The sequence below is a fragment of the Phyllobates terribilis genome, unplaced genomic scaffold (genome assembly GCF_046119375.1).
Source record: "Phyllobates terribilis strain yellow unplaced genomic scaffold, ASM4611937v1 Scaffold_1__5_contigs__length_1240528914, whole genome shotgun sequence".
In the NCBI taxonomy this organism is placed as follows: domain Eukaryota; kingdom Metazoa; phylum Chordata; class Amphibia; order Anura; family Dendrobatidae; genus Phyllobates; species Phyllobates terribilis.
The window spans coordinates 277,868,448-277,896,353 of record NW_027362761.1 but is presented as its reverse complement, the minus strand read 5'-3'; the positions used below and the strand labels follow the sequence as shown (position 1 = coordinate 277,896,353).

General features: G+C 43.3%; 1 protein-coding gene across 3 annotated transcripts in view; it reads right to left on the bottom strand.

Annotated features, from left to right (window-relative positions):
* Positions 1-27,906, bottom strand: part of MYO18B (myosin XVIIIB) — a 1,187,635-nt gene that overhangs the window by 412,713 nt on the left and 747,016 nt on the right. For all 3 annotated transcript variants that reach the window (XM_073672938.1, XM_073672946.1, XM_073672953.1), the window contains one exon: positions 18,280-18,432. In XM_073672938.1, coding sequence (XP_073529039.1) covers positions 18,280-18,432 — 153 coding nt within the window. The remainder of the gene's footprint in view (positions 1-18,279; positions 18,433-27,906) is intronic.

Genomic DNA, 27,906 nt, shown 5'->3' with positions numbered 1-27,906 from the left:
GAGATTTGTTATATGTTTTAGGCCGTTTAATTCTGAGAAGATAGTTGGGGTAACGAATTCTGAGAGCCCCTCTGATCACTCAAAAAACCTCTTAGAGGTGCGTAAATGAGGAAACAGGAATGTATACACCCAGTGGAGAATGGATGCTGTAGAAAGTCATAGGTTTTCTGAGTACTCCTGTCTCCTGAGCTGCGTACTTTTATGAGGTGCTTTGAGTGATTGATGGTGGGCTTCAGGACCCAGAACTCACTGATGTGCTCTAAATTAATGGGCCTAAAACTTATAAAATATTTTCCAAAATTCAAGTTACTCTTTAAATGTTTATCAGTGCTATTGCTTATGTCTAATCAGTACTGTAGTTATTGTATGCTGCATAGTCTGATGAAAGCTGGTAGCAACAACTCCCAGGCTGAAGCCATACTGTAAATGCCAGTGGCTGAACGGAATGGACATTGCAATTGATCACTGAACTGAAGTTGGTGCTGTGTTCATATACTGATGCTAGTTCTTGTGCTGTATTCCCGTATTGATAATGGTTCTGGTGCTGCATTCGTGTACTGATAATGGTCCTGGTGCTCTATTCATATACTGATAATGGTTCTGTTGACGTATTCATGTACTAATAGTGGTTCTGGTGTTGTCTTCATGTAGTGATAATGGCTCTGGTGCTGTATTCATGCACTGATGGTAATTTTGGAGCTTTATTCAAGTACTTATGGTGGTTAAAATACTGTATTGATATACTTATGGTGTGTTCTGGTGTATAATTCATATATTTATGATAATTTCTGCTGTTGTATTCTTGTAGTGATGGTTATCGAGCTGTATTCATATACTGGTCTTACTGTTCCATTTATGTACTGATGGTGGTTTTGGTGCTATATTCATGTACTAATGATGATTTTTGTGCTGTATTCTTGTACTGATGGTGATTCTGTATTCATGTGCTAATGATAGTTCTGGGGCTGTATTCCTGTATTTATGAAGGTTCTGGTACTGTATTACTGTACTGATAGTGCTTCTGGTGCTCTCTTCATGTAGTGATGATGGCTCTGGTTCTATATCATCTGGCAGGGGCCCCATAGACATCAGGCTGTCGTCTGAATGCGACAATTTCGGTGAGCTCGGAGTATGTTAGTCTAATGTGTATGGCCGCCTTAACTACTATATAAAAGGCATGGGCAATTTTAGTCTGACTTACTAGTAGGGGGCATGACAATTTAAAGTGCCTAGAACAGCATGAATGACAAATATGCCCCTAATAACAGCCATATGAGAAAAAGGGAAGGGTGCATGTATAAATATATAAGAGCTAATCTTGTAATACAAATTAATGCCTCATGTTTGTAGGTTATAGACATTGAGAAACTATTGCACTCAATAGGATATGACTGTTGGGTAACCTGATATAGGTTTTGCACATGTGCTCAGGTGTTTCAATGTACACATTTTAGAATGCTATATTCACAATACAAATTGTATTAAATAGATCTCTTAGACCTGATAAGACTGGCGTATTAACTTTGAAAATTCATGTCAGATTAGGATGATAAAACAGAGATTAAAATTAGAATTTTAGTCCAGCTATAGAATGAAGTAGCTCTTGAGTTCAAGTGTATTCAGCCTCTACCCACCCTGCCTGATTGACGATTGCAGCTTATACTAAGCAATGTTAGCTCTCAGTAGCAGGAGTGCCACTAAGGAACTGTTAATTTAGCTAGGTCAATGGGGATTAAGTTAAACATTTATTAATGATTATACAGCCATTCTGACATGGATTTTCAAAGTAAATTAACATCCTCCTCAGGTGTAAGAGATCTGTTTAGTAATGTATGCAGTTTTATTGTGAACATTGGTGACAGATCCAATTTATTAAAAATAATTAAAAAAAACAGATTAAAAAGTTCAGATCAATTTATCTGTCTTTTTGATGACTGAAGTGCTAACTCACAAAAAAACACTTCAAGATAGTAGGAAACTGAAACATTGTCCCCAATGTGCTTTCTTTGTGTCCAAGGGCATACATACAATTAAGGAAGATCATGAGGCTCCTATATATTCCTATGAGCGAGTACCCTTACTGTAGCCTTAGTTGAGAATGAGGAATTGGTAATAGAATCATGAAAATCTTATGAATGGGGTTAGAACGTGGGCCAGTCTGTCAGTAGAAGCAAAATATGACACAGTAACGATAGGCCCATTTTGATCCTTGCCAACCTGTTCCATGTAGACAATCCTTCATGCCTCACATATGTCATCTGAAATCACCTTCTTATGAAATATTCCATATTCACTAATAGTATAATACGTATAAATACACAAATGCATCCAAGCCCTGTCTATTTTTTCATTGCCCTGGAGTAATCACAATGTAGAATCTGCCCTTTTCTCGTGAAAACTGCTATTTATCTGCTTTTGACATATGTGGATGTTCTCTTTATATCAGACTTGCCTCAGGTGTCACTTCCCATTGTAAATGATAATTTAATCTTTAAATATCTGGAAGAAATGTAATATTTGCAGAGTAAATCTGTCTGTCATTGTTTTATTACTCTGACCTGTTACTGTTATGATTTTTATCATGTAAATCTTAGTAGCTATTTTGAGTTTTTGTATTAAAACTTTACTTCTACCCTTAGAGAGGTAACCTGCAGTCAACCAAACATACAATGTATAAAATATGACAAGTTTAAATCCATGCCAAATTGCAACACTGATCATCTTATCCCAATTCCAGAGAGTGGGACCGCCACCGAGCCCATGCAGGAAGGAGGGCCCGCTGGCGCAAGTGCCTACTTCAGCTGGATGTGTGAGTGGGGATGCACATTCAGCTGAAGTATACTGCAGTGCGGGGAACCCCCGGCAACCTGCGCTGTAAAACACACTGCTGGCCAATCAGAGGCCATCAGCTCACGCTGGCGTGCAAGTCATGAACGGCACATGGCAGTAACATCACAGAAAAAAGGCCAACACTGGGAAGGTGCAATGATGGGGACACTATTACACATATGACTTTGTAGAATCTAGAACGCTACAAAGGCCCTTAACTCTGACCAACATGGAGGTGGGGGCCCATGTCCAAATTTTGCACCGGGGCCCATGGGACTCTAGATACGCCAGTGCCCAGTGCTATAATGTTAAAACCAGAATGGTTATGTTTGAACCCTTGGATTAAATAAGCAGCACAAATGGACATTGGTGATCACCTGTCACCAAAATAAATAATTCAACCAAAGTTTAATATTCAGGTTTTCCCACATGGAATCTACATAACATGATTCCCACCATGTCATGTTCACAGTATCCCAAGAAGTTAGATTTAGAGTATTTGACTGTGGGATTTTTTCACTGGGAACTAAGTTAAAGGGGTTATCAACCTTTGGGACATTTTTTTTACTTACATGCATACATTTTGAGCCAAAAATAATTAAGTTTCATTAAAATGTTTGCACCATTTGCCCTTTGCTGCCCGTTTTGCACAGTCTATTAATGGCTGCAAAACTAGTTAATGAGAATCCATCAGTGAGCCTACTATGGTGATCTGCCTGAGTGTTTGTAATTATTTTGTCTTTTTCTGAGCTCCTCTCTGCTGATTGATGACCACAGCCTAAATCAAAGTTAAATGTACAGGGAATCAAAGAGCGTATAAATGCAAAATGATGCAATATGTGTAATGAGACTCAATTGCAAATATTATTTTTGGCCCAAAATGCATGTATGTAAAAAATGATTTTTAGTCCTAAGTGCAAAATTAAATGTTCATACAATAGGCAAACCCTTTAAAGCGAACATAAAGGGAATGTACAGGCAATGTACAGAGAACAGGGAATAGGGTTAAAGAGTTATAAAAATGTTATTATAACAGACTTATAATAGTTAAATCTTCGTTTTCCATAAATTAATTCAGGGACTGTGACCTACAAAAAACTTTGCCTTGCATGTTGGCTCGTTTTTAATAAATCATCTTTTATTCATATATTCTAACTAGGTACATGGTGCATCATAGGTGTGGCTGAGCAGTTTAGGAAACCTTCCCAGGTACAGGTCTCCAGGCTATCTCTGCCTCCATCTTGCCTGATTGGCTGTGCTGGCTTTAAAGGAGTCAGACCCATTTGTAGGAGTAATGGAGAATATGCAAAACAGTCTTTATCCTGGAGTCCTTCCGCAGCCTGTTCTGCAACAGTACTGAGACCAATATTTTTTAGCTCACTGTTGATCGTTGGCGATCTTGAGACTACTATATATCACTCAAGCAACAGGACAAAAGCTTTCAGCACACATACAGGGTTGAACAGACTCAGGCACTTTCTGTAGAGCCTGTAAACTGCTGTACACCCTCATATGTGAGCTGAGCACTTATACCTAGTGGTTGAAGCAATCTATGGGAGTCTCAGGCCTAGACCTCCACAATCAACAGTGCAGCAGCAGAGGGTCTATAATATATTGTTTTTTAAAGCACCACTCCAGTGTTTTATTGTATTTCAGCTCTGGAGTGGTGCAACTAAGTTCCCTGAGTCTAGTATTTTACCTACCAGTCACTGTCTTCAAACTTTCCGGCGCCGCTCCCGTCCCGTGTCACTGTTTTGTAACCACAACTTCTAACTGACCGGAGGTAACGGTCACAATCCTCGTTCTGGCTCTCATAGACTTACATTGAGTAGTGATTACTGAGTCGCCCAGCAAACACTGGAGTGATTCAGGTTACAAACTGTAGAAGATGACCGGAGCGGCGTCGAGAACAGAAGAAGACAACTGCTGGTTAGTATAATACTAGGAGTCAGGGAACTTACATTAACTGCACCACTCCAGTGCGGCAACAAAAAAAACACATGGAGTGGTGCTTTAAAAAGACGTTTTGTCATAATTTACATAAAAAGAGACAACTTTTCATTAATGATACTTTCTCACTAACCTATCTACTTCCTGTGTAGATTTGTCTCTCCATAGTTACAGACTTGCACAGTAAGATACATTAGTCATGTTTTTCCATTAATCCAATGCTTTTTACTAATCCACTGAATGTTTGTTAGCAAGAATTTAGCAAGAGGACAGATGAAGGCAATATGACAGGATTAGATCACACACACGGATTTTTTGTAGCCTATAACCATGGAAAAACATAGGTCTATATAAATTGGTTGACACAAAGCAATTAGATATTTTTTAACAAAGGTTTTTTTTTTTAAATTATATTATATGTATTGTAACAAAACACAACAAAAAATATAGAATTTACTTCCAAGAAAGAGATCCTCACAGAAGGAGAAACTAAATCTCAACGTTGCAGATTTTGTCAATACAGTTTTCAGGAAGTAGAAATAATGGACTTTACTTGAAATTGAATTCTTTACTGGTATGATTATGTGTCGCTGGCTGGGGTAGGATTGGTCAGCTTTCACACTCAGAAGATACACTCAGATGTTGTGTCTATGCTTTCACTAGATTCTGCTTCGGATACTACACATATATAATTATGAAACCTATTCATATTCTGCTTAGATGTTTTCTCTACTTTCTATGTGATTCCCCACAGAGAAATTGTAAAGTTTTCATCTCTTCCGATAAGAATATTTCTCTCTGAATAGAAAACATCCAAATATCATTTTATTTTCAATCATTCACCCTCAAATTACTTTGGCCTTTTACTTTGAGCTTGTTGAGAGCTGTCAATTTGAAGAGACGGAGTGGGAGTATATTCATCTCCTGTGCCCAAGATCATCAACCAAACCTTGTGGACATCTATTCTCCACAACACTTTCAACTTTGAAAACATAAGATTTCAAGCATAATTCATACCTTCAAGTGTTGCTAAAGTTTTATGTTTGTGAAAGAACCTGTCCAACAAATATACATTCATACTTCTTGAAATGCACAATGTCAGCTTTTGCTTTACCACATCTATTCTCAGTGTCAGAAAGATCGTCCAATGTAGGGTAAAATGCTAATGCCCAGCAGACACAGAAGTCACCACATTATAATTTATTTCCAGCAGCAATAATTTCTCAGAAAAGATACTTCCATAGTGATAGTTATTTTTACTGTGCCAATTTCATGATCAGCAGTTACAAATGTTGTCGCCATTCCAAAACCTAATGGCAAATCAACAATGTACTAAAACCACTAATTGGACAAACTGGCCACTTATCCATTCCCATTACCATTCACTATCTCCTATACAAGCTGTATTCTGCTACCCAACAGTGGCATTGTATGGACTGAGCAGAGATTCATTGGATAATGTGAATGTCCTTTTGCAATGGAGGCATAAACTGAAATCCAATTAGCACAAAATGTACATGTTTTTATATTCTTCACATAGATTTACACTATTACATACATTATTAGATCTCTTAGATCTGATAAGGCTGCTCTGTTGTATAATCCTTTAAAGCTTTAATAGGAACCTATCATGTACAAGAATGCTATTTATATTCAGGTATAATGTAAATCTGTAGGTAACTAGTATTAAAATCATGCCTAGCTGAATTACTGGAGCAGCGACACAGGGAGATGTTGAACTCTCAGCAGCCGCTTTCTTCCAGCTATTGGAGTGGTGCAAGGAGCAGTTACACTTACCGCTCATTACACTGTTAGAGGGGCTGTAATCCCTCCCCAGCACTTTGATTGACAGCTCCGCACACATCCGCTGAGGTGCAGGCTGTGAATCAAATTGCCACAGAGCGATTACAGCCCCTCTAACAGTATAGTGAGCGGAAATTGTAACTGTTCCCTGCACCACTCTGATAGCTGGAAGCTAGCAGCTACTGGGCGGATATAAGTTGATTTTCTCCCTGTTGCCACTCTTTCAGCAATTCATCAAGATAGGATATTAATGCTATGTACCTGCAGATTATTCCTATATCTGAAGGTAAATAGCATTTTTGGACACGACAAGTCCCCTGTAAACTTAATCTACACCCACCTAGCCTGATTGACAGCTCCTCATTGACCTTCCTTACTGCTGCTGAAATCTCATGCTGCTCAGTACAAGCAGTAGCTGTCTGTCAGTCTATGGGTGAAAATAAATTGAATACAGTTGTACTCATGAGTTCTCTCACTCTTTACTCTTTATCTGGACTCATAAAAGGATCATACAGCTATTCTGACATTTATTTTTAAAGTATGTATACCAGACTCATCAAATCTAAGTGATCTGAATAATGATGTATGCCGCTTGATTTGTGAAATCTGGTGACAGATCTGTTTTATGTGTATTTTTTTAACAACATGACAAAATATGGAGAAAAAAAATGTCAAATTTTAGACAGAGCCACAATAATAATGGGGATGGACACTACTTTATATATAGTATCCTTCATGTAAACTAACTACAATAAATAAGGTCTATTGTAAATATCTTGCTTTCCCAAATCCTGCTGTAACCTGAGTTGCTTCTCTGGTCACATGACATCTGCCTGGGAATTCTCTGACTTCTTGTGATGAGATTTTTCCTAAGTTCCTGGCTCTGTGGCTTTGGAATCTGACAGGGCATCGCAGTCATGTGACTTTCATGATCTGTGGTTGTGGGGCTCTATTCAGCAGAGCTCACTGCTTCTGTGCATATGGCTGCAGACATAGATCTCCATGTATACACACCCTACTCTATAACCTATGTAACATATATACGCCCTGCTGTATTATTTCTATTGTTTACAAATATTAAGGCTATGTGCCCACGATGCAGAAATGCTCCGGCTTTTTCCTGAGCGTTTCTGCATCTCCCTGGCAGAAAAAAACGCATGCGGATTGTACATGCGGATTGTACATGCGTTTTTCCTGCCAGGGACATGCGGATGTGAAGCGTTAGTCACTGACATTTCCGCATGCGGATTGACAAGCGCTTTCCAAGCAATTAGCATCACTTGGAAAGTGCTTGTGACAACTAGGTCACACTATATAAATCCATGCAAACGGCATGGATTTATATAGTGTGACCCGAGAGAGTGGTTAAAAATAAAAAAATAAATGTATACTTACCCTCCGATGGCCTGCTCACTCCGTTCTCCCTTGCCGGCAGCGGTGGATTGAAAGACCTGCCGACGTCAGCGTCGCGTGACCCGTCACATGACTCTGACGTCAGCGCAGGTCCTTCAATCCACCGCGAAGTGCCGGGAAGCAAGGAGGAGCGCAGCGCGGGCCGCCGGAAGGTAAATATACATCTATTTTTTATTTTATTCTTTTTTTCCAGATTTTTTAATGGTACCTGTGTCCGGAGGAGAGTCTCCTGTCCTCCACACCCGGGTACCATCCGCACATTAGAACGCGCCAATTACGCAAGTACAGATGCAGTCTTGCGGAATTGGTGCGTTCTAATGCAAGTCAATGGCGGCGAAGACGCAGCACTTCCGCAAAATAATTGGTAGTGCTGCGTTTTTTTCCGCAATGATAATCCCCAGCGGAAATTTCCGCAGCATGTGCACAGCACATGCGGATTATCACTTGGGAACATTGCTGCCCTTCTACCATGCATTTTTAATGCGTTTCCGCAGCGTTTCCGCAGCTGCAAAAACGCTGCAGAAACGCATTAAAAACGCATCGTGGGCACGCAGCCTAATACATCTCTCTCTCTACATCCATCCTCTTACAGTAGAACATGTTTAGTAAGTGAGGGGGTGAGTGGATTAACTTTATTGCCAGTGCTGGTGTTCTGGTGCTTTGTGTTACTTCTATGTACTGTATCAGTGACTTGCCTGCAGCAATGTCCTGGTCAGGAAATTGAATCTGTGTGTGAAGGTCAAGGATGAGTGGAATGAGTTTTGGAGAAATTACTGGGGGTGTGCTCACTGCTGGCTTGCAGTCCAGCATAAGAAATGATGGGAAATGTAGTCAGAAAGGAGCATAGGATTTTTAATAAGAAATGATGTTTATGATAGCAGAGCTAGTGCCAGGGCACAGGAAGTGAAAAATAAAGGTATGAATCAACATCTTTGGCAGGAAAGGCATATGAGGTAATTTAGGGGCAATGTTCTTAGGCATTATGACAAAACCAGCAACTGAGTCAGGGTAGTGTGTAGTGAGCTGGCCGGCTCTGGCTGTTCTGTGATAATTGATATAGAGCCTGTTACAGAAGTGATTACACAGGATGATGTTGCCACCTTGTGGCCAGAGGTTGCACCTGCGCAGGGTGTGATGACAGAGAAAAAGACTGAGCCTCCTGTGTCCCGCCCTAGAGAGTCACGTGACCAAAGTGGGAAGCAAAAAAAAAGCGCGCGAAGAGTCAGCTGTGGTCTGTGAAAAAGAGCCAGGACGGTGTGCAGGCCCTCGTGTGTGGCGCAGGAGAGACTCTCAACGTGATTTCTTCTATCTAACACCATATCCTCGGAGCCTTCCCCAGCTTCTGCACTGCTGAAGGATACAGCTATTACACTCCCTGCTACTGGAGTGTGGACTACATAAGGGGACCCACCAGAGCTTCTATCCGGATCAGAGAGACTGTAAGCGGGACCTCTGGCGAGAGGCCGAAGTATCCCTTCCTTTCTTTCCGCGAATTCTGCTGTTCCTGTTTTTTTTTCCGTCTGGGACGCCCTCCTGCAAAGACAGACAGGCCTGCGACGGGGGACACATCCTTCTGGAGTAAAGGACTGGTAACGTGTGAGTAGGGACAGTGAGGGTCAGCTTATCAGTACACGTTATTACTGTGCATATTTACGGTTGTCATTTATTGTTTTTCTTTGCTGTGTTAAAAATGTATACGAGTAAAGATACGGTTATCAAGATAGAGTCTGTGTGTGGGGATCTTGCTGGGCCAGATCATAGATACCAATGCGCGGCCTCGCCCGCGGTCACTTCATCTGGCGTAGTCGGCAGGATCTGTGACCAACAGGATTCCCACCCAGGCCATGTGTACAGTCAGAAAGCCCCGCCGGTGTCTATTGTGAATCAGGTCAGGAAATTTGGCGGACGAAACTACCCTGTACCAGAGTGGGCGGAACAAGTCCGGATACTGGGGGAAATGTATAATATTGACCCTAAGACCTTGGCAGAAATGGTGGTACTGACGCTAGAGGGGGAGGCATGGACGACAGTCAGACTGGAGACGGTCAGGGGCCAGCGTACAGTAGATGATTTGGTGCGGGTGCTGGAGAACACCTATGGGCCGACCACATACCAGGGAACACTGCGACACATGTTCTTTAGACGGACGCAGCTTGAATGGGAGGATATTCCCTAATATGCGAACACCCTTCAGGTACTCCTTGAACAAACCCGTGGAAAAGGGGAGCAACTAGCTGGTATGGCTTCTCGTGACCTGGTACTGAGAGACCAATTTGTAATAGGACTGAGAGACCAGTATCTTAACCGCACGTTGCAGGACTTAGGGAAACAAGGGATCGTCATCGTCAAGGAAGGTTTCGGCTCCGAGACCCCAGTGATAGTTGGAATGAACATGTTGAAAGACCTGGATCTTATGCTGTTGACAAGAAAAGGACCCAAATACTGGCAGAAAGTCACCAAACATAAGCCGACTCGTCTGGCGTTCCAGCGCGTAATCCGGACCGTTGGACTTCAACAGATGGAAGAGGAACAACTACCCCTAGCCGCCATTACGGTGCCACGCCGTACCCGGATTACTTTGCCCACTGAAAAAGAGACAGTCATTTCCTTACCCCTTAACACCCACCGACAACTTGAGGGGGTTGAAGTGTTGATCGAGCCGAGGACCCCAAGTGGGGGTAAGCTAAACCCACTAGTTGCTCGCACTCTAGCCGTCGTGAGGAACGGGAGAGTCCCTGTCAGGCTAAACAACACCGCAGACGTAGGCCTAGCCCTTGAAGCCGGCACTCAACTTGCCCGGGTATATGCTTTACCCACGGAAGTGAATCCCATTGGGCCCCTAGAATTCACCCCGTCTACAGAAGGCGACTGGACGGTAACCATCTCAGCCATAAACGCTCAAGTAGACGATGAAGACATTGCGCGAAAACTACGGGAAAAAGTGCAGCTAGACACGTCTCAGTACACCAAACAAGAAGTGTCTCAAGTGGAGGAACTCCTGCGGGAACACCAAGACTCCTTTGCAAAGCATGACACAGACTTTGGGTGTACCACCAGTATCCAGCACGAGATACCCACGGGCGATACCCCCCCTATCCGCGAGAGGTACCGGCAGATACCACCTCAGCAATACCAGGAGGTGAAAAGCCTGTTAGAATCTATGCTACACGCCGGAGTGGTACGTGAAAGCCAGAGCCCGTGGGCTGCACCCGTGGTGATAGTCAAAAAGAAAGATGGTTCCCTAAGGTTTTGCGTGGACTACCGTAGGCTGAACGCTTGCACTATCCGGGACTCATACCCACTTCCTCGGATCGAAGAGTCACTGACCGCCCTGAAGAAGGCCAAATATTTTTCGTCCCTAGACCTGGCCAGTGGATATTGGCAGGTTCCAATGAGTGAGAAGGACAGGGAAAAGACCGCCTTCATCCTTCCCATGGGCCTGTATGAGTTCGACCGGATGCCGTTCGGCTTGAATAACGCACCGGGGACCTTTCAGAGACTAATGGAACGCTGTCTGGGGGACTTCAACTTTGAGTTTACGTTGATATACCTTGACGACATCGTGGTGTACTCCGCCACCTTTGAAGATCATCTTCACAAGCTTGGCCAAGTGTTCCAGCGCTTGAGGCGACACGGCTTGAAGTTGAAGCCCAGCAAGTGCCGTCTGTTCCAGCAGGAAATCGACTACTTGGGTCACCGGATCTCGGCCGAAGGCGTCCAGCCCTCTCCGGAGAAGATAGCAGCCGTTCAAGAGTGGCCGCAGCCAACTACCGTCAAAGAAGTCCGGGCTTTTCTGGGGCTAGCAGGCTACTACCGTCGGTTTGTCAAGGACTTTGCTCGGCTTGCTGAACCACTGCATGAGGTTCTTCGAGGGACCGCGAACAGCCCCAGAGGACGACGCATCAGTTGGGGGCCTGACCGAGAAAAATCCTTTCAGGCACTTAAGGCTGCTCTAACATCACCCCCTGTTCTGGCATATGCAGACTACACATTACCGTTTCAGTTGCACACCGACGCCAGCCTTCAAGGTCTAGGGGCGGTCCTCTCTCAAGTTCAAGATAATAAAGAACGCGTGATAGCCTATGCCAGTAGGTCTCTCCGTGACACCGAAAAGAATCCCGTCAACTACAGCTCCTTCCGCTTGGAACTCTTGGCTCTGACTTGGGCTATGACGGAGAAATTTGCCGGCTATCTGACAGGAGCACAGGTGCTGGTCATGACGGACAACAATCCTCTTGCCCACCTAGAGAATGCCAAACTAGGGGCAATGGAACAGCGCTGGATGGCCAGGCTCTCTAGATTCCAGTACAAAATTAAATACAGAGCGGGGAACGAGAATCAGAATGCTGACAGCCTGTCTAGAGTGACATCATCCCCGCCAGTGGGGGACCGGGATGAAGAGTTGGAGGAAGATGAGATGCCTGACTTTGCCCGGTTCGCAAAGCAAATAGAAGATAGCCGCCAGTATGCGGTAGGAGGGATTGAAACCGTAGTGGGATCTCCCCTGTCCCAGCAAGAATGGGCCAAGCTTCAAGATCGAGATCCCGAGCACGTCTTACTGAAACAGTATGTGAATAAACAAGAGAAACCGCCCTCCGAAGTGAGAGCCCGACTATCGACCGGAGCCTTGGCTCTGCTTGCCCAGTGGGATCGGCTGATTGTGAAAGATGGAGTCCTGTGTCGCAGGGCCCTTTTATCCCATATGCTGGAGGAGTGTTTGCAGATTGTCGTCCCGGTGCAGTTGGCCCATGAGATGGTGGGCGAAGCTCACAGGAGGAACGGCCACTTCGGCATAGACAAGACCCTCCGGTGGACCCAGCAGTTCATTTTTTGTCCGGGGCTCCGTAAGTTGGTTGAAAACGTCAGTCAAGCATGCCGTACCTGTGAATTCCACAAGTCCGCGGAGCAGCGTGCCCCCGTCCTGATTATTAAGACGTCGAGGCCCCTCGAGCTGTTGATGGTGGACTATCTGTTGATCGGAACGGCGAATAGTGGCTACCAGTACTGTCTGGTGATGGTGGACCACTTCACGAAATTCGCTGTCGCTGTTGCTACCAAGGATCAGACCGCTGAATCAGCTGCACAGGCTATCTGTCAGCAATTCGTTCGGGTCTACGGGTGTCCGGAGTGGCTACACTCTGATCAGGGGGCTTGTTTCGAAGGGCAAGTCATTGAAGCACTCCAACGGATGTATGGAATCAAGAAGTCCAGGACCACCCCTTACCATCCACAAGGGAATGGCGCGTGTGAACGCTTTAACCGGACCCTCTTACAACTGATCCGGACTTTGGCTGAAGACAAAAAGCCCGACTGGCCTCGATTCCTCCCGGAACTGCTGTGGGCCTATAATAATCAGGTCCATTCCGTCACCGGATACACCCCATACACCCTTCTCTTTGGCCGTCCAGGCAAAGACATCCATGAGTTGCAACTGTCTAGCTCCGAAGAAGATACCTGTGGTACCTATCCTTCCTGGCTACAAACACACCGCCAGAGAATGGAGACTGTCTACCGGCTAGTAGGCCGACAAATTCAGGATCAAGTGCACGCTGACCCACTTCCGGTACAAGAAGACCCACTGAATGTAGGTCAACTGGTCCTAGTCTGAATAAAGAAGCCGCAAGGGAAACTCCGGCCCAAGTGGGAGACCGAAGTCTATCGAGTAATTGGACAGCCGTACCCCGGTGGCCCCGTCTATCGAGTGCAGGGCGAAGACAGCGGCAGCATCCGAACTTTGCACCATAATATGTTGCGCCCCTGCCGTTCCCAGCCTGACTCCCCTACTGTGATACCTAGAGAGATGGATATCACTAATACTGTCGGAGACACTGACCCCGGGGATGTAGAGACTGAATGCATGTCTACCCCTGTCCGTCCGACTGACGCACTTGAACCGATTACCTCCTCTACTGACATGTCGACTGGGAAAGAGAGTGGGGTGACTGATAGGAGAGCGGGGATCCAACCCGTTAGGCGGACAACGAGGACCACTGCAGGGGTACCTCCAGGACAGTCCTACAGAGACCAATATGTGTGGCCCTCTTCCCAGCCGCCCCCTGTCACATCCACAGCCATCGCCGCCCTGGAGCCGGTCGTTGGCAGGGACTGCCAACCTTTGAGTGGAGGGGCGTGTAGTGAGCTGGCCGGCTCTGGCTGTTCTGTGATAATTGATATAGAGCCTGTTACAGAAGTGATTACACAGGATGATGTTGCCACCTTGTGGCCAGAGGTTGCACCTGCACAGGGTTTGATGACAGAGAAAAAGACTGAGCCTCCTGTGTCCCGCCCTAGAGAGTCACGTGACCAAAGTGGGAAGCAAAAAAAAAGCGCGCGAAGAGTCTGCTGTGGTCTGTGAAAAAGAGCCAGGGCGGTGTGCAGGCCCTCGTGTGTGGCGCAGGAGAGACTCTCAACGTGATTTCTTCTATCTAACACCATATCCTCGGAGCCTTCCCCAGCTTCTGCACTGCTGAAGGATACAGCTATTACACTCCCTGCTACTGGAGTGTGGACTACATAAGGGGACCCACCAGAGCTTCTATCCGGATCAGAGAGACTGTAAGCGGGACCTCTGGCGAGAGGCCGAAGTATCCCTTCCTTTCTTTCCGCGAATTCTGCTGTTCCTGTTTTTTTTTCCGTCTGGGACGCCCTCCTGCAAAGACAGACAGGCCTGCGGGGGACACATCCTTCTGGAGTAAAGGACTGGTAACGTGTGAGTAGGGACAGTGAGGGTCAGCTTATCAGTACACGTTACTACTGTGCATATTTATGGTTGTCATTTATTGTTTTTCTTTGCTGTGTTAAAAATGTATACGAGTAAAAATACGGTTATCAAGATAGAGTCTGTGTGTGGGGATCTTGCTGGGCCAGATCATAGATACCAATACGCGGCCTTGCCCGCGGTCACTTCAAGTGGACAACCTTTTTAAGTTAAAAAAGAAAAAGTTAGTTAAGAAGAATATAATTTTCTGAGATTCTTCATAATAATAATAATCTTTATATACGTATTCTGCAGCGCTTTACATACATTATCATCGCTGTCCTCATTGGGGCTCACAATCTAAATTTCCTATCAGTATATCTTTGGAGTGTGGGAGGAAACCGGAGGAAACCCACACAAACACGGGGAGAACATACAAACTCCTTGCAGATGTTGTCCTTGCTGGGATTTGAACTCAGGATCCCAGTGCTGCAAGGCTGCTGTGCTAACCACTGAGCCACCTTTATCCAGGACTCCCAAATCTGCTCCGAAAGCACAACCTCTTTTTTTTTCTAAAACAGTTTTTTCTTTAATTTAGTGTTATTTTACACAACAACCACCCATGCTTTTTAGAGGGTGATGTTGTATTTTTCCACTTTTGCAATTATTATTGCAGCTTGGATTAAAATTCAAATCAATGCAATTTTTTTATACCCTTTTCATTTTTAATTTTGTATGATACCTGACAAACACGTGGTCCATAAGGATAGTCACTCCATAGACAAAGTAATTCAGTAGCTGAGTAATCTGCAGAACAGGTGAACTGATCAGCCCTTTCCCTATTACATGCCAAAGACCTTACAAGGCTTATTTAATTGAGAGATGCAAACTTCTAAGAAATAAAAATTATGATGTACGGTGAGTAGAGATGAGCGAACCCAAACTTAAAAGTTCGGAGTTCATACCAGAAAGTTCATGTCCAATGCTAAACGCTGAACACGGACTTCTCCGTGTTAGGAGTTCTGGGGGAAGTCTGTTCCAGAGAGACAGAGAGAGAGAAAGAAAAATTTTCCAGCTCAAAAGTCCGGGTCCCCACTGTTTTCAATGTGGTACGACTTCTGGTTCAAGTTTGGGTACAGTTCTGGTACCTGAACCAAACATTGGAATAAAGTTCTGGTCGGGTACCAGAACCCGAACTTCCACGGGTCTGCTCATCCCTAATAGTGAGCAGTGAGCGCTATACTCCCAACCAAAGCTGAAATTAGAGGTCCTGGTCTGGTCTGTGTCCATGTTATGACTGGGGCAAAGCTGCAATTCCAAGCATAGCCCATGGACAGAAGAGCTAATGAGTCTCAGTAAAAAAAAGACAATTTTTCCTAATGAAATTACAATAAAGTATTAAATCTCATTGGTTTGTGTTGATAACATTTTACTTACTTTCATTTTTTAAGCAAATGTGATGTCTTAAATTATGATTTAACATGCAATAGTACAAGAGAATTAGTGTGCAAAACATTCATAGTTTATCTTTATTTCCATACAAAATTTCCCATTGTATGTTGAAGAATTTTGGCACCCAATTGCTGAGACAGCTGTGTTACAATTCACTGGCTTTCCCTACGTGGTCACTTTCAATTCTGGTTTATTTTGCACGGTGTTTATTTTTAGAGCAGAACAAAACCAACTGTTGTAAGGATTACGGACAGTTTTAATCCTTGCAGTGGCCACAATAGTAAGCGCCTTAGCTGAACACATGCCATCTAAACACTGAAGCACAGATCAGTTTGTAAGTGGGATGGGATGCCATGAAGAGTGAGGCAAGCTGTGCAGTAGCAGATTGAGCATATTTATTACAGTTAACACAACAGGACGTGGCAAAGAGCCCATTGGTACATTCATTTTTCAATCCTCCTGGACGCTTTTTTTTTGGCAGATCAGATAAGAGCTAATTTTGCATGGCCCATGGCAATTCAGAACATATACATATCATTTCTGTTACAAAAGTGACTTACGGCTCAACCATTGTAAATACCAATCATATGTTTAAACATGGCAAAAATTGTAATGACAGTAGTAATAACATACTTTCCTAGCATATGTTATAAATATGTGTTATTTTATCTCTAATGGCTATTAGATAACTGGAAAGTAAATCTTATCGCTTAAAATTCACAAATTTAGAAATGTCCTATTACTTTAAAGGGAATGTGTCATCAGAAAATTACCTATTGTTTAAAGCAGGTTTCTATGTTATATTTTTTTTTAAAAAAAGTTTCAATAAAGTTTTTTCTTCATTTTACCATATCAATATCTAGATTAAAAATCAGAAATTTTGCAATTTTTACACTGGCTTACAAGCTTTATACCAGACTCACACTTCCTGATTTGTACATATGTACTTTTCTGTAGTCTCATTATCATCACAGTATTACAATGACAGGCCACACCTCTATATAAAGTAAATAACAGAGGATCCACCATTCACAACACATAGTGGATATCACAGCTCAACCCTCTTCATATCAACCTATGGCCAAATTAGATGTTCAGATTAGAAGCTCAGAAGTAGTGATAAGCCCGTTGCATTGTTCAGAGTTGCGGGGAAAGAGAAGAGAGACAGATTTTTTTTTTCTTAACTAGACCCAAAAGTTCAGGCCCCCATTGTTTTCGATGGGGTTCAGGTTCTGGTTCTGGTTCAAGTTTGGGTACAGTTCTGGTACCCCAACCAAACTTTGGAATAAAGTTCGGGTTAGGTACCAGAACCCAAACTTCCACGGGTCTGCTCATCCCTACTCAGAAGGCTTCCATGCAAGCATATAGGGTCTGCCATTGCTGCTAATATCCATGTGCCTAATGGAAAATAGATTAAACCTAGAGGCCATTCTGATTTTTTTTTATTAAGGAAATGATATTAAATATAAAATATACTGCCATAATCAGTAATTAGTATCAACTCAATGATGGTTGTAGAAATTTCTAAAAATCAAGCAGGGAAACTGTCTCCACTGCTTTTTTCTATTATTTTAAGGCCTATTAACAGGTGACTTCATATTGTTTCAAACTTTTAGCTTAAAGAAAAAAGTCCAATGCAACTGGGTTGAAATGGCCTGGTGTCATGAATAAGCCATGGACAGGCAACTGCATAAGATTAAATGGATGAAAAAAACAGACTACTAAAAGTAATAGGCCTCAAAGTTATGAATAGTGGCTTTTCCAAGAGGAAAATGTCTATACACACAATAGTTTTTAGTTGGATTTACATTTTAACTATTAAATTAAGCTTATTACTTACTTGACTTTAATGAAGTCAGGTTACATTTTTTCACTATGTTCTATAAGTCACTTTGCTTTCTAGATTTTCAGATATGTGTGTTTTGCCACCCTATGAGTGTTTTGTAACCTTATTTAATATTTTTTTTCTGCATGGAATCAATCTATTCTTCCAGCTGTAATAACTTTTTATTATGTCAATGTCAGTCTTAAGTTTGTTTTACATCCGGTTGAGATAAAGTAGCAAGAAATTTACCTACATGACAATATCCATCTAAAAGTATTGAGTTAGTCAATTTGATATATTGAAACCTCACCTGTAAGTGAACTCTTTCAAGTTCTCCACGATCTACGGGTGGTCCGGAGTCTCCTATGGAGGCCAAAAGAAGTTGCAGGTCAGCCAGCAAGGCGTGAGTCCTCTTTAGATCTCTCCGGAGTCGCTTTTCAACATCAAAATCACGATGTCCTATCTAAAGAGCAAATTATCATATTATTTCTCATTTATTGATATAACTGTGCTTCTTGCATGTACCAAAAAAAGGCATACAGTTCTAGTTACAGCTATAAGAAAACATTGCTAAATGTCTTTTCAGAGTATCTTTATTACCGTTATGTGTTTGAATGCAGAAACATTCAGATGCTTTATTGTGAATTAACCAAGATATCAAATGAAAATATCACTGAGATTTTATTTGTTTAGTCAAGCCAAGCATTAAATGGGTTGTCTGGTCTTAAGCTACAAGTCTGCAGTTACTCTATTTGACTGCAGACTTATGAATTTTAACATTGTGCGCACTGAGCACTGTGAGGATTCTCCAGTGCCGGCGTCGGGAGCGGAGGCAACAACCCATTTGGAGAACCAAGAAAAAAGGTGAAGGGAAAGTTCTGCTGTTACTAAGCATTGGGATAAGTGAAACCCTGAAATAGGCCTAGCTTTCCAAAATAATTGCCAGTGTATCCAAATCAATATGAATTGAAGTATCATAATTCCAACATCACGCTATACATCATTCCCATGTTCATATGCTCAAGTCAACTGTACAGAAACAAGACAACCACCTCAGTGATATCACATCATGGGGTAACATTCACATTTTTATTGCATTTATGTCTGTAGCCAACAGCTCAAAAAGGCAACCTAGCACAGACTTGGAGTTACCCACTGCGTCTAGTATGTCCCACAGAAACCCCAGTCATCACTGGTTCTTCATTGATGCAGGACAGTGGTTCAGTTGTAGCCAAAGATTTTTAAACTGACAAAAATTTTGGTTTTCACAAAATTTGCTGCTTCAGTTTTTATAGTGGCAATTTGCATTAACCTCTCCCCCACATGGACAATTTTTGTTTTTGCATTTTTGTTTTCTCCTCCCCTTCTTCAAAGTGCTATAACATTTATATTTTCACATCTACATAGACATATGAGGGTCTGTTTTTGGTGGTATGAGTAGTAATTTTGAATTACTCCATTAATTTTGCCACATAATGTACTGGAAAAAAAATCTAAGTGCGGCGAAAAAATTCTAACATTGCTTTTTGGGAATTCTTTTAACTATGAATATTGTATGGTTAAAATGACCTGACATCATGATTGTCCGGACCATTATGATTATGGTGATATCAAAAGTAGCATTTTTTAAAATGATTTTAATGGCAAAAAAAAATTGGAAAGTTGCAAATCAAAAATAAATTTTTTATTGTGTGATCATTTTCCGAGACAAATAATATTTTCATTTATCGGTTGATGGAGTTGTGAAGGCTTTTTTTTTTTTTCAAGGGGATCTGTTGGTTTTACTGATACCTTTTTGGGATATACTGTATATGAAATTTTGATCAGTTCTTACTGCTTTTTTTGCAACGACCAAAAAAAACACAATTTTGCCATTTTGAATTGTTTTCTGTCTTCATTGCTTACAAGTTAATTCATTTTATATTTTGATAGATCAGATTTTTATGGATGTAGCAATACCACATATACAGTCATGGCCAAAAGTGTTGGCTCCCTTGAAATTGTTCCAGTAAATGAAGTATTTCTCCCAGAGAATTATTGCAATTAGACATGTTTTGTTCCTTTGTGTGTATAGGAACAACATAAAAAAAACAAGAAAAAAAGGCAAATTGGACATAATTTTACACAAAACCCTAAAAATGAGCTGGAGAAAAATTGTTGGCACCTTTCCACAATTATGGGTAAACAACTTTGTTTTAAGCCTATGATGCTCATTAAAACTCACCTGTGGCAAGTAACAGGTGTAGGCAATATGAAAATCCCACCGGAAATCAGATGAAAAGGGGATAAGTTGACTCAATCTTTGCATTGTGTGTCTGTGAGTGGAGAAGAGACAGGTGTCTCAGGACTTGAGAACCAAAATTGTTGAAAAGTATCAACAATCTCAAGGTTGCAAGTCCATCTCCAGAGATCTTGATGTTGCTTTGTCCACGGTACGCAACATAATCAAGTAGTTTACAACTCATAACACTGTAGTTAATTTCCCTGGACGTGGACGACAGAGAAAAATTAATGAAAGGTTGCAATGCAGGATAGTCTGGATGGTGGATAAGCAGCCCTAATCAAGATCCATAGAAATTTAAGCTGTCCTGCAGGCTCAGGAAGTATCATTGTGACCTATCGAACTATCCATCGACATTTGAATGAAATGAAACGCTACGCTAACCAGCAGTTTGCCAAAATGTACATGAGTAGGCCAAAATCCTTCTGGAAATGCATCTCGTGGACAGATGAGATCAAGATAGAAATTTTTGTTAAAGCATATCATTCTACTGTTTACCAAAAATGGAATGAGAAAAGAATACAGTACCTACTGTAAAATATGGTGGAGGTTCAAAGATATTTTGGTGTTGTTTTGCTGCCTCTGGCACTGGATGCTTTGACTGTGTGCAAAGCATCATGAAATCTAGAGATTACCAATGGATTTTGGGTCACAATACTGCCCAGTGTCAGGAAACTGGGTTTGAGTAATAGGTTATGGGTCTTCTAGCAGGACAATGACCCAAACATACATCACGAAACACCCAGAAATGGAAATAAACAAAGCTTTGGAAAGTTCTGAGGTGGCCAGCAATGAGTCCGGATCTAAATCCCATTGAACACCTGTGGAGAGATCTTAAACTTGCAATTGGGAAAGGTGCCATTCAAATATGAGACACCTTGAGAGGTTTGCAAAAGAAGAGTGGTCCAAAATTCCAGTTGAGAGGTATAAGAAGCTTGTTGATGGTTATAGGAAACGATAGATTGCAGTTATTATTACAAAGGGTTTGTAACTAAACATTAAGCTGAGGTTGCCAACTATTTTTTCCCGCCCATTTTTGGGGTTTTGTGTGAAATTATGTCCAATTAGCCTTTTTTTCTCTTTTTTTGTGTTGTTTTAATACACGCAAAGGAAATAAACATACGTATAACAGAACAAGTGTAATTGCAATAATTTTCTGGGAGAAATACTTTGTTTTTAAAATGGGGGAAAAGGGTGGGTTTGATGAGAATTTGCTCCATTCTTCCCACGATTGTTAGGCTGCATTCAGACATCCATATAAATAGGACCAAGATCAGACATCAATGCACGGACTAGCCAGCCAGTCCGTGCATTGCGGTCCGGACAGTCTGCTGGGTAAGGCACATGCTTAAACCTGTGAGCCCACTTTATACACCCATTCCCGACTTGCGCCTAACATGTACGGCGGATGTCGTGAAGGGTTTAACTGTAGATTGTTATGAAGAGTGATCAGATGATAATGCAAAAAATTGGCATGAAAATTAACATAATCACAAAATCACTATTTCCACAGATTTTTAGCCCTGTCACAATATGACCTGCTTACATCATTTTAATGATATTCTCTTTAAATCAGGAGCAAGTGTTAATGAGGACCATTTGATTTCATTCTTTTATGCTGACTGAAATATTAGAGCAGACTGGTTGCTTAAAAGGCGGCTTGTGCTTGGGATCATTGTCTTCTTCTGCTAACCATGGTTACCTTCAGGGAAACATGTGCAGTCATCACTGCTTTCCATCAAAGTGGCTTGGACATTGGTGCTTATAAGATTACCTTCAATCCTTTTATCTAATCATCAAGAATTTCAAAGAGGGGTTCAATTGCTGCGAAGAAGATTTCAAAGTGGCCAAGAGAATCCAGCAAGTGCCAGGATCATCTCATAAGAGAACTGAACTATGGGATTGGTTCAACATCAGTACAGAGCTTGCTCAGGAATGGCAGCAGACAGGTGTCAGGGCATCTACAGACATAGTGCATAAATTTCACATTGAAATATAGGCTCATAGACTTGGCCTTTACACATGTTTTTTGTTAAGTTTTGTGCCTCTTTTTGCCAGTTTTTTGGGGAGGTTTTCTACTTTGTGGGAAGAATTTAGTGATTCCAGATGCTTTTGTCTGATTCATTAACTGTGACTTTTTAAAAAGTTCCAAAATTTTGCACAGCTCCACTTTATTTCCGCCTTGGTGCATTTTTAAGTATAACATTCATTTAGGGCAATTTTTTGCTCCATTTTGCGATATGTGCTACTTTAGGTGCCAAAAAAGTAATTAAAAACATTTCAAGGCAGAAAAAAATACTGCGTGCACCCATTTGGAGAATTTGGTGCCAAAAATGGCAACTAGTATCACAAGAAAAGAAAGTGACTTAAAAAAAAAACGCAAATAATGAAACGGGGCCATAGCCTTTATTATACTGTACAAACCACCTCTACTTCATAAGGAATAAAACTATCCAGACTCAAAACCAGACGGCAGGTTTGGCTAATCTGTATACTTCTTTCCGATGAAGAATTGCCTATAAGAAACTCTCAGTACATCAGCTCAGTCACTTTAATGAAAGCCAGTCTTTAGGATGCTTCTGGGATCATTTCTTTCATGTAACACACTGAGGAATGTTACTGCCAATTTTTGGTAATACAGTAGCAGTGTATTATGCAGTAAAGTCACTGGTGCACGTCATGTCTATATTTACCTCTTGTTTTCCTGATAAAGTTTATAATAACAATTACCTTCTGTACAATATCTGGGGACCAGATGCAAAACACTCTATAATAGCATCCTCTGTGCCCATTGAACTCACTGCTCACCCATTACAATCTTAGTGTGAAATTGAATTTCTTTCTTTATGTTTCCCTAGTTGCTCAAAATCTGCTTGATAAATCACACTGGCAATCTATTTCACTTTGCACAGAGATAAATGGTGTGTTTTTAAAATAAAGTTGCAGTACCAGTGCCAATGGTCCTTTAGTGTATTACTGCCGGAGGAATGTGGCTGCACTTGAGAGATTCAATTATAATAAAGCTATCTGTTCTGACATTACTATGAAATTCCATTCCTATCATCACAACATGTCACTTTAGCTGGGCAAAAATACATAGATCTAACAAACCCAATACAGAAATGATTGTGTTAACTTTTTCAGTTCTATACCCTGCAGATTTACTGTGATACATACTGCAGTTGCATAGTGACTATTTCAAGGAGTTTACTGGGACGTTAAATTTGATGGACTGTCCTTAGGCTAGGGTCACACGACCATATTTTCTGTCATCCGAGAGAATCGGGTTGATTATGCTAATCGCACTCTGATCCCACTCTGAGCAGAGTGTTATCATAGTGTGATCTGATTTTCATGAGAAGATGTAAAAAAAAAGATCCATCTTCTCCATTCTGTCTGTAAAAATTGGACCGCACTCAGATGTCATCCGAGTGTGGTCTAATTTTTTCCACTAACTCATTGACTTGCATAGCTGAGTGCGATCTGAATATGGAATGCAAATCATGCATGCTGCAATGTTTTTCCTCCGACAGACTCTGTCCAAGGAAAAATTCGAACATATGCATGGCCACATAGAATAACATTGGTCCGTGTTAAGTGGACGGTTGCAAACAACTATATTATAATGGAACGCAACCGGGTGGACGGCTGCCGAACACTTTCCGGGTGAAAAGGAAAGCAACCAACTTAAATGATAAACCATTCCGTGTTACTGCACACGGGAACGGGTATAGCGGTTCGCTCAATCTCCGTTAACCGCATGGGAGATGTGTGACCGGGGAAGTGGCTGTAGCCCTGTTAACTACACAGGGACTACGCAGTGGGCGCTAGGATGCGTGTGTGACTCACGCCGGCGTGTAAGTGCTCTCAGCCGGCGTGCTACCGGACTGAGGAGAATCGCTCCATGTGGCTCACAGGTGGCACCGGGAATGCGGCGTTTGCAGACTGCTCGGGGTGTATGGCGACCCCCTAGTCGGAGCCAGTCTGTACGGCCAAGCTACCTGCCTATTTCCACTAGCCTGCCTATTTCCACTACACCTGCCTATTTCAACTAAAGCACACGTGGAGCTCTATAGGCCAAGTGTCCACACAAGAGCATACTGCTCAATGATCTGAGCGCGCCACCATGTTTGTGGGCGGGCCTTTTAAAGATTAAGCCCTGCCTACCATCGCACCATTGGTGACGTCACCCGCGACCAATCAGGCGGTGCCAGGTCACCGGATCAGCAGACTCCCAAACCACCAATCACGATTCGCCATGTCACGGGCATGCTCAGTACAGAGAAACCTGGACTTAGACTTTAACAGCCCTGTCTCCCTCCACAACCTATGCTTCCTGTTGCTAGGCACAAAGACACAAGAGACAACCTGTACTTCTCGTGGTCCAGCTAGGCGTTGGGACTGATGACAATGCTGAGTAGCATCAGCCCCAGCTGGACTGGAATGGGAGACCACAGAAGGTTCTGGACCCATTTTGAATCCAGCAAACGCCCGACGCCTAACATCATCCCCCTCCACTTGACGCTCATTTTCCTCAACGAGCAGGGGAGCATGAAAGTGGTCCACCGGTTCAAAGGGATGATCCTCAGGACCATGGCCCCTCCAGTGTACTGGGTAATCTTTTTTCCCACTAACCATTTTAGACCCCTTAATAGCCTGCACCTCGAGATTATCACCCCTGGTGTCTGTAGCAGGTTGGGGTTCAGTGAGTTTTGATGGGTGAACCGGTCTAAGGAGCGACACATGGAAAGTGTCGTGACTCCTCAGGTGTCGTGGTAACTGTAACCGGTTCATTACAGGGTTTACTTGGGCCAAAATTTTGAAAGGACCAATAAAGCGGGGGGCAAACTTAACAGATTCCCCGCATACTTTAGTATTGTGAGACGTGAACCACACTCTGTCGCCCGGAAAGAAAACGGGAGCAGGACGACAAAGAATGTCAGCCGACTCACTATCTGTGGAGTCCGCCACGGGTAACGGATGGAGAAAGCCAGCCGGACTTTGACAGGAAGATTTATCTCTCGCACAGAAGGCACATGCAAGAACATATTCCTTAACGTCCTGGCGCCACCGGGGCCACCAATAGGACAGTTGAAGGGACCTTGTGGTACGTTTGACCCCAAGATGGGCTCCAATCTTAGGGGCATGAGCCCAGGAGAGGACCTCATTTTGTAGATTAGGGGAACGAACGTCCTCCCTGAAGGAACCTGGTTCTTTTTGACATAATCTGACAAGACCTGGGTCTCGGGGACAGACAGAGGATCTGTGCCGGGGGCCACATCGGTAGAAGGGTCAGAGACTACCCTCCGGGTGACTGTAACCATACACTGAGACACACAATTCTCACTCCAGGAAGAAATTCTCCCCGTATTCCAGTCAATGTGTGGAGTGTGACAACGTAACCATGGAAGGCCCAATAACACCTCATCTAATCTACCGGGAATAATAAGAAAGGAGATAACCTCCCGGTGACCCTGAGGAAATGACATGTTGAGGGGAATCAACTGGTGGGTGATTTGCGTGTCCAGGAGTGAGCCGTTGACTACCCTAATGTTCATTGGTCTTGGCAGTAACTCTATAGGAATGGCATGCCTCTGGGCAAACGTAGATGACAAAAAATTGCCATCGGCGCCAGAATCCACCCACGCCTTGGCAGTAACCGCGGTTGCTCCGAAGGACAATGTCACCTTATACAATATTTTGGAGGAAGAAGCCCCAGAATCTAACACACCTCCTCCAACGGTGGTTAGACACACTCATTTACCCGACTGCTTGGAACCCTTATTAACGGGGGACTCCAAGAGTTGTGCAGGTCGGGAACGAGAAGAGCCAGACTCAGCTCGGGATATATCCATAGCCTCAGGCTCCGGGTCGGGAGTCTCGGGTTTGGAAATGGGTCTAGAGAAGGATGGTGCCAACCAATACTGAGGTCTGGGGACCTCCAGCTCTAACTTGTGTTCTGCATGTCGCAAATCTATTCGGTTAGAGAGAGAGATTATCTCCTCCAGGGAGGTTGGGATCTTTCTGGTGGATAGAGCATTTTTAATATGCCCAGCCAGACCCTTCCAGAACACTGGGATTAAAGACCGCTCAGACCAATCCAATTCAGCCGCTAAGGTTCTGAACTGGATGGCATAGTGACTTGCAGTGGCCGAACCCTGGATCAGTGCAAGAAGCTTAAGAGCCGTATCATGCGTGACCTGAGGACCAAGGAATACACTCTTTAGGGCTTTAAGGAAGAGACCCGCATTAGCCACTACCGGGTCATTGCGCTCCCACAGAGGAGTAGCCCACTCCAGAGCCCTGTGGGAGAGTAACGAGATGACATAACCCACTTTGGCTCTTTCAGAGGGGAACCGTGCCTCCATCATCTCCAAGTGAATGGAGCATAAATTAATAAAACCCCTGCAGGATTTACTATCCCCAGAAAATTTTTCTGGGAGAGCAAAGCGGGGTAATGGGGCAGTTGCAGCTATCGCAGCATTTATCGCAGCCGAGTAAACCAGATTGGCTGCTTGAGAAGCCGCCTGGGTAGCTACTGCAGTGATATCAGCTACCAGGTCAGCTTGTTTCAGAATTCTAAGTTTGGCCTCAAGCTGCTGCATATAGCGCTGCAGTTGCTGGTTGTCAGCCATGTTCGGCAAGACCCTGGCGCTCTGATACTGTTAAGGGGACGGTTGCAAACAACTTTATTATAATGGAACGCAACCGACCCCGGGGTCCGCAATGCAGCCGGGTGGACTGCTGCTGAACACTTTCCGGGTGAAAAGTAAAGCAACCAACTTAAATGATAAACCCTTCTGTGTTACTGCACAGAGGAATGGGTATAGCGATTCGCTCAATCTCCGTTAACCGCATGGGAGATGTGCGACCGGGGAAGTAGCTGTAGCCCTGTTAACTACACAGGGACTACGCAGTGGGCGCTAGGATGCGTGTGTGACTCACGCCGGCGTGTAAGTGCTCTCAGCCGGCATGCTACGGGACTGAGGAGAATCGCTCCACGTGGCTCACAGGTGGCACCGGGAATGCGGCGTTTGCAGACTGCTCGGGGTGTATGGCGACCCCCTAGACGGAGACAGTCTGTACGGCCAAGCTACCTGCCTATTTCCACTAGCCTGCCTATTTCCACTACACCTGCCTATTTCAACTAAAGCACACGTGGAGCTCTATAGGCCAAGCGTCCACACAACAGCATACTGCTCAATGATCAGAGTGCGCTGCCATGTTTGTGGGCGGGCCTTTTAAAGATTAAGCCCTGCCCACTGTCGCACCATTGGTGATGTCACCTCCGCAACCTATGCTTCCTGTTGCTAGGCACAAAGACCCAAGAGACAACCTGTACTTCTCATGGATCAGCTAGGTGTTGGGACTGACTACAATGCTGAACAGCATCAGCCCTAGCTGGACTGGAATGGGAGACCACAAAAGGTTCTGGACCCATTTCAAATCCAGCAAACGCCTGACACTTAACAGTCCGAGTGTGATCAAATAAGTTGCTGGATCCCAAGCAGACTGAAAATACAGTCCTCTGCACAAGCCCTTGGGATATGTCATCAGTTTTTGATTGTCAGAGTTGGACATATGCTGTGACGGGGGCCATAGACCGCAATGGTGACGGCAGAACAAACGTGAGCTCTGCCGTGAACTTTTTTCTGG